Source organism: Phaethon lepturus, unplaced genomic scaffold (assembly GCF_000687285.1).
Source record: "Phaethon lepturus isolate BGI_N335 unplaced genomic scaffold, ASM68728v1 scaffold33233, whole genome shotgun sequence".
NCBI classification, from domain to species: domain Eukaryota; kingdom Metazoa; phylum Chordata; class Aves; order Phaethontiformes; family Phaethontidae; genus Phaethon; species Phaethon lepturus.
The window spans coordinates 10,846-21,216 of NW_010527538.1; the positions used below are offsets into that span (position 1 = coordinate 10,846).

General features: G+C 42.9%; 1 protein-coding gene across 1 annotated transcript in view; it reads right to left on the reverse strand.

The window, feature by feature from the left end:
• The window catches only part of BRSK2 (BR serine/threonine kinase 2), a gene marked incomplete at its 5' end in the record, with an annotated part of 30,163 nt that overhangs the window by 10,833 nt on the left and 8,959 nt on the right, over positions 1-10,371 (reverse strand). The window contains one exon of the mRNA XM_010283420.1: positions 9,781-9,870. Coding sequence (XP_010281722.1) covers positions 9,781-9,870 — 90 coding nt within the window. The remainder of the gene's footprint in view (positions 1-9,780; positions 9,871-10,371) is intronic.

Consider the following 10,371-nt stretch of genomic DNA (forward strand, 5'->3'; position numbering starts at 1 on the left):
AGGAAACAGGCTGAATTCTGCCTCAGTCACACACATAAACCTAATATTATCTCCACTGTGACAATTTTCCTTTGTTGTTACTGACTCCACAACTCCAGAAGAACGTTCCTCAGTTTACGAAGAGATGACACAGGAGTCACAGGTCCAGCCGGAGAGCACTACTAGCTTAGTAAACACTTCCTCAACAGCTTGTGTTCCCTTTCACAGAGATATCTGAATTCAACCTGGATACCAGAATGCAAATCTAAAGAGAATGGTGGTCTCTTTTACAGAACCTTTCTGTACCAAGATATAAGTAATAAGACAAAAAACTCTCTTATAGTATTTGGGTATTTCCACTATTGTATTTGGACAAGTCAGTAGGGACACAGGTAATGAAAGAAAGAATACAGTCCATGTGTACACAGAGGGGAGGGAAGGTTAAGGGAGAAGTTAACAAAATTCATGGAACCCCAAGCAAGTTGAGCTGCAAGTTTTGCAGGAAACTCTTTTTTTTTCCCTCATTCCTAGCAAAATTCTGAATCGCCAGTAGGTTCACTATTCCCCTAGCTAGAGACACAACATCCTTCCCCAAGACCAGACTGGAACTATGACAATTTACACTAGCTAAGTTTCTGAGAGAGAATCATCTGCAGTGTGTCTTATAGAAGATTTAAAAGGCTCTTACCCCAAGGATATCTGGGCAAGAAGGGAGTGGATGCAAAAGGGAATTAAATAACATAACAATCCTGTCTCAATAAATAGCAGGAAACCAAGGGAGACAGCAGCTAGCAGGGCAGCATTCAGCTTCATTGCAGAAAAGGGACTGAAGAATCATGAATCAAAGGCATCAAGTAAACAAAAGAGAAAAAAAAAACAGGAAAAGAAAAGAAAATCACTGGCCTGGGTTACAGTGAGGGAGGGAATCTCAAGTGCAACACCCCACATTTGTGCTATGAAGGAGAAAGCCGTGGTGCAGCCTGTGCATCTGTGCATGGATGGGGAGGAACAGAATAAAGGGTATACGCTTGTGTCCACCAGGTAAGTGAAAGACACAGTGGGCTGTTACGGGGTGGAAACTCTTGAAAAGAGCATGGGAGAGCAGGGATCGGGAAGGGGAATAGGTGGAAGGGACAGGACGGCGCATTATTATGTTGCTCAGCAGGGTCTGGGGAAGGAGAAAAGGCAGAAGGGAAGGAAGTTCTTACCACATTTGGAAAGTCTGCCAGTCATCAACTCCATACAGTTAGTGGTGTCTGGATCATAGAATGGAAAGAGGAGGGAGGGAGGGAAAAACATAAAAAAAGGTTTCCATACCTCTGTGCATAAAGTAGTAACTTAGCACATTATTACCTGAAGCAGGAAACATATACACATCTTGGTCTTTACACAATCCAGGCCAAATTCTGCCACCCACTATATGCCAGTGCAAACCTGGCCCTGTGACTGAGAGTGGATGCTGCTTCAATTCTGCTGCTTCCACTCACCTCTTTATCATAGCTACAGGTATTTATGAGATGTGGGAAATACTCTGCCACCACATTACCAAACTAAAAGCCTTGAACACGTTGTTTCACCTGGCCCGCTTTGCAAGTTAGCTTGCAACAGCCAGGAAATGCCCCGCCAGCTGATCTATGTACATCAAACACCTGGAGAGAGAGGAAATGCAGCGCTGTGCTATTCAACATGGAATGAGAAAGGCTGCTTACACAGCTCAAAACCATCTTTTAGACCCCAAAGGATAACGTCCAAGTCCTCAGCATAACTCTGCCTCTCTCATTCATGTGTAGTCTCTTACTTCTCTTGCTTTCAATGTCACTATTCATAGGCAATAGAATTACTTCTGGAAAGGGTGGCAGAATCTGTCCCTAAGGCATTACTGTCCACTTGTGTATAGCTCCCATTGCCGCAGCCCCTGAGCGCTGCTTACTCAGGTGCGATAAGCCGAAGGAGCTCTACGTGTCAGCTTTAAAGCAGAAAGGACCAGCCCTGCTGGACACTTCCATGTGGAACCTGCTGGCAAGCCGTATCTGCTGCTGGCAGCCAGAATTCCCCTCCATTTGGGATCTAAATCATTGCATCCATGAGTGCTGGACAATGTGGAGCACCCACTCGCTGCTGAGCAAGTGTCTAACAGTTAAAGCACCCAGTGCTGATCTGTCTCAGTTCTGTCTCGGATGTCCTCTTGCCTGGCCTCTCAATGAACACTTGGGTATTCAAGAAATAGGCTTCTTGGAAACATGCACACATATGCTGCAAATCCCTAACTGCTAGGAAGCTCTAACGACTCCTTGTCTGCTGAAAAGTCTGCAGGAGAGAGGGAAGGATAATTTCTCAGCATTCCTCCCCTTAAATACCGAGAAAAGCAATTTCCAAAAAAGGGGAAGGGGTGCTGGATATGCTTGGGTAAGCTGAACCCATGCTAGAAGAGCATCGATATGTATGTTTTCTGATGCAGCCAGGCCTGTGCCACACGGATCATCTGGGAAAGCATGGAGTAGAGAGGGCAGGCGCTTGGTCCAGTGACACTGGTCAAAGCATCTAAGCAGCACTTACATGCTCTCTATCCTCAGGGTTAGAGGCGGGCTGGCAGAGGTCAGTGGGAGATGATACCCATGGAAGGTCTTTCAGAAAGGCACAAGATTGAGAGAAAGGGGAAAAAGGAAGGAGGTGGAGGAGAAGAGAGGATTCAAGGACTGGAACAAGGTATCAGAGGTGTCAGAGAGGCCAGGAGTTTACCTGCCTTTGAAATGCTTTGGCTCATCTGACTGAGTGAAGGCAGATTAAGCTCCCAAAATACATTTCTTCCTGAAGATGCCTAACAGGTTTAAGAAGTGCCTCCAGCTGCTGATTGCGCCAACAACCATAAGTCACAGTCAGGAGTTTGTATAATTTTTTTCTTTAATAACTTGGAATTATTGCGTTTGTTGTCTCATGCCTTTTAGTGGTTCCTGTCCAGCCCCCACTGAGTCAACTACACCTTGTAATGCAGTGTAGTAGAGGTGTATAGTGGTAAAGCTCAGACCATTCACCCAATCGTTAGCAGAACTCATGCTTTGAAAAAGCACGTAAGAGCAAGGAAGGTCTCCAATATGACCACAAGATTGTTTCTGATTCCCACCTCCAAACCTGGAATTTTCCTCTCAAGTACATGCAGACTGACTGGCCACACAGTAACTAGCAGCCTGGGAACAAAAAAGGTAGTATTTGGATTATGTCAGAGTAGGTAAGCATTGTGGCTGGTTTACTAAGATTCTCTTGAAATTGGTATTTCTGTTTCCTTGTTAATTTTAACAAATTAAAAATAATCACATCTCCTTAAGTTAATACTTCAGAATACTGTCTTTTTTCTAAGTTACTTGCAGTCAGCATAGCTCTTTTTAGTATTTCATTTAAAGCTAATTGTGTAACAGGCCTACATACATGTGATTAGAATACAAACACAGATCTACAATAGGAAAAAAAAAAGATTGTAACATAGGCTTTTTGACAGCATAACATCTTGGACTCTGTACCCCATTTTGTTCCTAAAAACCTAAATTTGTAGGTTATAGAATTGGTTTTGATGGATAGGATAAAATACAAACCCTTTTTTTAAATACAAGACCATGGAAAAATAACAAAGGAACACTAATAAAACCTCTAACTTGTCTTAAAACTTTTAGGCGTAACTATAATTTGCATTCTCTATATTGCCATGGCCAGTCCCAGGAATTGTACAGGAATTTATTTTTATTTTTGATGTCTTTCCAAGACATGATCAGGTTGTTTTTCCCCCATTCCTAAGGCATAGCAAACATGAGCATACCAGAAACAGTAGCTCATACTGCATCTCTTGAAGGACTAACGGAGCTAATGCGCCTTCAGCTTCTCTGTTATAATAATTACTTTAATAATTCTTTCATTTCCATGACATTGTAACATCTGCTTTAGTAAATACTCTATATGATAAAATATTTCATAATTTTAAAGTAGAATTTTCATTCTAATTAGAAAGCCTTAGATTCTTGGCAGCCAGCTTCTGCTCATGGATAATAATCCATAACCCAGTGACCATGGGATTCAGGTGTTATGTGAGGTGAATAAAGCCAGGGTCCAAAGGCCTTTAGCTGTCTGAGAAACGTTGATGGGTCATGTAACTGCATTTTTAATGTGTGCTGTTTAATTTTTTAATTAAAGCATAGTAGCAGTGTCAGATCTCAATCCTTCTGATGTTAAGGCGATTCTTTATTTCATAGAGATTGCTGGCAGTCACTCACACTTTGGATTTGACCAAGACTCTTTCATAAATGACACCCAGTTCAGTTCATTAACAGATGGCAAATGCTTTGGTTAAAATAAGACCTTTCTTCAAAAGGCCAAACAGGCTCTGAATCCATTAAGAAATGCTAGTGTTCTGCTGAATTTTCTTTCCTGATTTTCTTTTTTAATTTCTGTGTTTCTATCCTACATAAATTTCACAATCAAGCTGCCTGATTTGTGATGCTTTTGATATCTCTGAGACTGAGACTTGTCCCAGCCCAGGAAATCTCACCCAAACAGCTGCTCCTCTGAGATCTCCAAATCCAGGGCTAGATCCCAGAAAGCACTAAGCATCTCCTGCCAGATGCTCATAGTCCCCAGTAAACATTTCCATTAAGGGAGATGATGTCAAGGGAGCCACTAGTTCCTCTGGACCAAGGCAGTTATCATTTAGATTGGAATTCTCCAGTGTTTGGGTGCTTATTTGAAATGCACTGTTCTCCTATAAAAACTCTGGAAAGCTTGGACTTTTTTCTACATGCTTTATTTCATGACTACTCAGTTAATTTTAATGAGGTCTGTTCAGTAATAATACTGAAGCTGTTTAGCAAAAAAACAGTGCTCTGAGAATCCAACCAGGCATTATATGGCACCTTTTGTAGTTGTGAACCATGATAGCAAAATGAAGTGATTGCCCCAGACACTACAAGAGCGGTAAGACATAAAAGATTGCACAAGAATGCAGGAAATGAAAAACCTGGGACTTGGATGAGCCCTGGATAAAATTTACTTGCAGTTCAATTCCAAACTGGCATTTGCACAGCCCTGTTTTAAGTCTGCAGCTGGAAGTTTACCTTGCAAAGCACTTAATTTGCTCCTTACTCCCTTTTCTGCCTTTAATATCCTTTGCACATTTGGAAACTGTAAGTTTCTTACTAAATTTTTGCAGCAAGTTAGCCAACCTACAGGTCTTGTGAGCCATAAAGATGAACACCCAGAATTCACAGATCAACACTCTAGTAAAATTTCTGAGTCACATGAACATGTTTTGCTTTTCGAGATGTACACCAGCACAGTAAGAGAGCTTGGGTGCATATACAGAAGATACACACAGTGAGCAAGAATTTGCACTGCCCTAATTTGAAGCTGGATATGGTCTCTAAACAGTTGCTTATGCTGATGAAAGGCATTTCCAGCAGTAACACTGGGATGCTCTGAACTTTGAGATGCCAATGGTTAAAATCTGACATGAAGCCAATAAATATAATAAAGAAACAGAAAACTTATTACAAAGAAGTTATAAAGGCTATTTCAGTTTTGCTGATTGCCCAGAACATGGGAAAACGGGAAGAAATAAGAATATGCAGCACTTCACACTTAAAACCAAAGCCCAAAGAGGCAAGAAAATATTAGGGAAATAAAAATTGATACCCTGTAAATGATCACAGATGGCTTTTGCATGTCCCTATTCACCAGCTATTACTCTTCTGTGCAAAGGCACTGGGGGAAAACAGATTATGATTTAATGGGAAGAGTATTGGGTTGAAACAAAGGCACAAATCTGAGATATTTTCTTCCATGGAGTGAGGTCCTTTTATCCCACCAAAGGGAAGTCCTGCCCAGGGATTACCTAAGTAGAGATTCTGACTATAAGGCTCCTGGATGGAGCCAGACATGGATGAGAGACAAGACCAGCTGCTCTCATAGACAGAGATACTCATTCTTGATCCAAAAGGGACTGTCCTTTCATGGCCTCGCTGGCCTTAATGGATTTTGTGATACCAGTAACAAGAACACATGGACAGCTAGTCTGGTTCAGATCAAAGGCCAAAACCATCCAGTGCTCTGTCTCCATCAGCAGACACACAGATATGCAGAAGTGTAACAGCAGGCCAAGCATACAGAACACTTCCTCCTGATGCTACCTCAGTCTCTCACCACTTTCAGGTCAGAGATTTCCCGAGCTTGCTGCGGTTTCTCTGCTTAGCAATCCTCAAGATGATTTCTCTTCCAGGAAGTTGCTCAGCCCCCCTATGAGTAAGAAGTACTCAGGGGAAGATGAGCATCTGCAAGCTCCTCACACTCAGAACCTGCTTCAGTGATGAGTTCCACAGGTCTTACATTTCATGAAGACACAACATCCAGTATTTTTTTGGTACATGGCTTCCACTAGTTTCATATGATGGCCTCTAGTTCTTTCACTGGGAAGAAAAAATGAACAATCAATCCCTAGCTATTTGTTCTATACCAGTAATGAATCTGTAGACCTGGTATTCTCAGCAGTAATACCACAGAGGATTTAATGTCCTGAAATATTAAGGCAGAAGTCTGATATGTTACAATAAATTTGGCCAACTGGACAGTGGATTTTAGGAGTATTACATTAGTTTTTGGGACAGACTTCATTTATGTACACAGTTATTCAGGTAAGGGAGAGAAGCTATTTTCCTGCTTCAGAGTATAACAGAAGAAATAAGCACAGCCAGTCTTAGGAAGGAAAAATGGAAGTGAATGGAGGGATATCCAGGGGGAAGTGTGATTATAAGGTGCTCAAGTGTGACACAGAAACACTTCTGCCTAAATCAGGTACATATCATGCTCACATACACACACACACAGATGCATGGGGAACACGACATCTACAAACACTGTTGTGAGCTGGAGGAAATGAGAAAGAGGAAAGTGCGTTCTGAAACCCAGGCAAGCCGGCTTAGTGGGCTGGCATGCTGCATAACAGATCAAAGAGGGGCAGGAGAGAGAACGACTGTCAGTGCCATGTGCTTATTAGGTCTTGCTGTTCTGCTTTACACTGTGTTCACTGAATCTTCCTCTTCTGCAGGTCTCACTTCACATGCATGCACCTTTCACAGATGGTGTTCATCATTCCACCTGTAACGGCATCTGAACTAAAAGGCAGGGGACACAACCTCACAGAGGGTATGTCTGTGCACAAGGAGCCAGGAAAATCTCCAGTGCTGGGCCAGTATTGCTGGTCAGAGCCAGCAGCTTCCCCTTGGAGCTATGGAGGAGGAGAGTCAAAGTGAACTGTGAGCTTGTTCTGTTGCAGCACTGGGCTGCCTACAGAGTATCCTCAAACCATGAACGTGAATAGGAGTCCAACCACCACAATTCCTGTGAGGTGTTCAGGGCTGGGAATGTGGGAGAACAAGAGAAACAGAGAAGAATTTGCCTTGATTCTAGTAAGAAATGCTGAGTAATACCATGGCAATTTCTAGGAAGCTCTTGCACACATCTTCCCAACCACAGCCACTCGCTAAGTGAGGTGCTGAGTGTGAACTCTTGCTGTCCCGTTATCCTTTTATTTCCCCTTACTTTCTCACTGGCTGGGGATGTGAACCACAGGGCCTCCCTACTTTGATTCACTTTTCTTGGTAAGAATAATTTTTCCCCCCTTCCTTTTCTCTTTTCCTTGTACTCTGCTCCAACTGAAATTTTTCAGGTTGAGTTACTTCTTTTTCAAAAGACTTGCATATTCCTGATCAGGTCAGGTAATATGATACAGGATAGTTTGACACCCTGTCCCTTGTGAGCTGTCTTGCCTGGATAACTCCCTGGCTGAGGGAATTCCCATTTTTAAATTTCAAGAGACCATTCATTTTGGTTTTGCTCCATGTGGAGTTATCTGTTCCACTCTGGCGTTAAAGATCAGGCTGGGTTTTCCCTGCTAGAACAACATGCCCTCACGTAGCTTTAGGCAGTAGAAAGAGATTCTATGTGTGTAATATTCCTCCATTCCAGAATCAGAGCAAAACTGTAAGTCTGATGCATTTCTCACAGCACAGTTTGCCCTAAACATCTCCCTGAGCCTTTGTCAGATGAATAATTTTTATTTCTGCTGTAATATGACTTTCTTAGGGAGATACCCTGCTTCACATGCAAGTCTGCAACGGGGTCCAAGTCCTTCTAGAGAGACTCAGTAGCTAGCACATACTAGGGTGAAGAATTTAAGAGAGATCACCATGTTATTTACTTTTTTAACAGTTTTTTCCTCACCAGAAAGTTTCTGTCCTTAAGAAACAAGGAATGCTTGAATGTTGTTCATGCAGCAGGGGTAATATGAAGTAGACTCAGAAGATGCTTTTCTATTTCATTCCCCTCGCTCCCACTTGGCCCCAGCATTTCCCAAGAGGAAGGGCTGGCAGAAAATTCTGGCTCCTTCCTTGAGTTTGATTTAATTTCAAAAGTGTAGACAGCAAAAACCTGAATCGACCCTAGTTCTAGTATCCTCGGCTTTCCTGTTTCCTAACAGAATAACCCATGTGCTGGGCATCCTTGCAATCCAGCGTGCAGAAAGTCAGGCAGTGCTGGGGCCAAAAGCAAAGTGGAAAGTAGTATTTCCTGAACTGAGCATAATTCTCTGTCATCTAGTGAGCATACACTCTTCTAGATGGAGTTATTTTATCTTCAGCTGTTAAAGCCACACTTAGTCCAGAAAGATGCAATCCATATGTGCAATGAGCCAAGGACATTTGGGATTTAACTGCAGGATGCAATGCCAACTTCATTCCTCCACTTTTGTCTTGGCTGGTTCACACAAAGGTCAAGCTCTTATGTATAATATTTATTTACTACCTTTTCATCATCATACAATGGGAAAATTCTTCCCACTTGTCCTGCCTCTTTGTCTTCTTTCTGCATCCTCTGCTCTCTGCCTTGCTCCTATTTCTTCCCTGTATCTGTACATTCTTTCTGCTTCTCCCCACTTTTCCTTCTTTGAAGCACTCCCAATAGCTAAGCTTCTGTACGTTTTCAGTTTTCACCTTCTTCCTTTGTTCTGTCCTTTTAAAGGATAGAAGACTTAAGACTGATTTCTTTTTGTGTGTGTTTGTGTTCAGAGTGAACATTTGCTACATGATGGTGGGATGAGGCCAGATTCTGTATTATCAATTCAGGCTGCCTGCAGATTCAGATTGATGTCATTGCACAGGGTCACACACGTAAGGCTTTCTTTACCACCACGAGGAATTGAAATTTACATTAAAAATAGATAAAATGTAGCTTCTGCAGAACCTTAGTATATGATTTGTGCTACCACAGTATTGGGCCAAGAATTTGACCACAGTACTGGAAACTACTAGCCACCTTCTGACCATCTGAAAATGCTGCTATTAATGGCTAAGTTAAAAGTAGCTCTCAACTTTGTTCTGGGACCATCCGAAGGTGGATATTTCTAAAGCATGCCTGAAGGATTTGAAAATCAGGTATATTCTAGAGCATGTCCCTATTCTGGGAGATTTTGGAGCAGGAGGAAATTTGGAAGATCTATTGATGATGCAGCTTTTGATGGAGAAGTGGTCAAATGGCTCTTTGGGCGGGAGGAGGGCAGAAGTTGTTCAACTGGGGAATGCACTGGGAGCACTGGAGTGGGAATGAGAGAAGGAGGAGTAGGGTGGGTGCAGGGAGTTACTGCTCTGTCTGAATGGAGCTTGCTTCTTGCTGTAATCAGAGGGATGGCCTCCCTCAGCCTCCTGGTACCCAGAGGCACTTCACCTTCCTGTCCCTGCTGAAGCAAGGTGCTTAACAGTAAAAACTACTTACCTGATAACTGCTGCACTGAAGGCTGGTCATGTGTGCTTAACAACTGTGCCTGAATGGTTTCTACTACCCTCTTAAAACGACGGCTTGGACCTGTGAGGAGAGAAGAGGCACAAATGTCTGTGAGAGGAGTGGGAGCCGAATCCTCATACAACCCAGGCTGGAGGGGAAGGATCACAAGCATCTTCCCTTCAGTCTTGTCCCCAAGAGTGTACTGACAGTGTGTCTGTCCTTCAGCCAAAGGCATGGCTTTGAGGAACTATTATGCAGTCCTCACGTTAACAGGGACTGTGGTGTGCTGGCTTAACAGAAGAAGGATGGCTTCCGAGTTCCTTTTGTGAGGACAGAAAAGGTGGGGGGTTTTTGTTTGTTTTAACCCCTGTGGGGGGCATGTGGCCACCCAGAAGAAAAGGGTGATTGCATGTTTCCGTCAGAAGGAAGAAACCAGTGGCCTCACAGTGCCCAGCTGAGACACTGAGACCTTTGAGTGAAACAGAGAGACAGTACAGGGAGATACTTAACTCTGATGCACAGAGCAGCCATTTTAGCACTAATCATGGTGGTGGCAACTTCATCTCTTTGGGAATCTCTTTA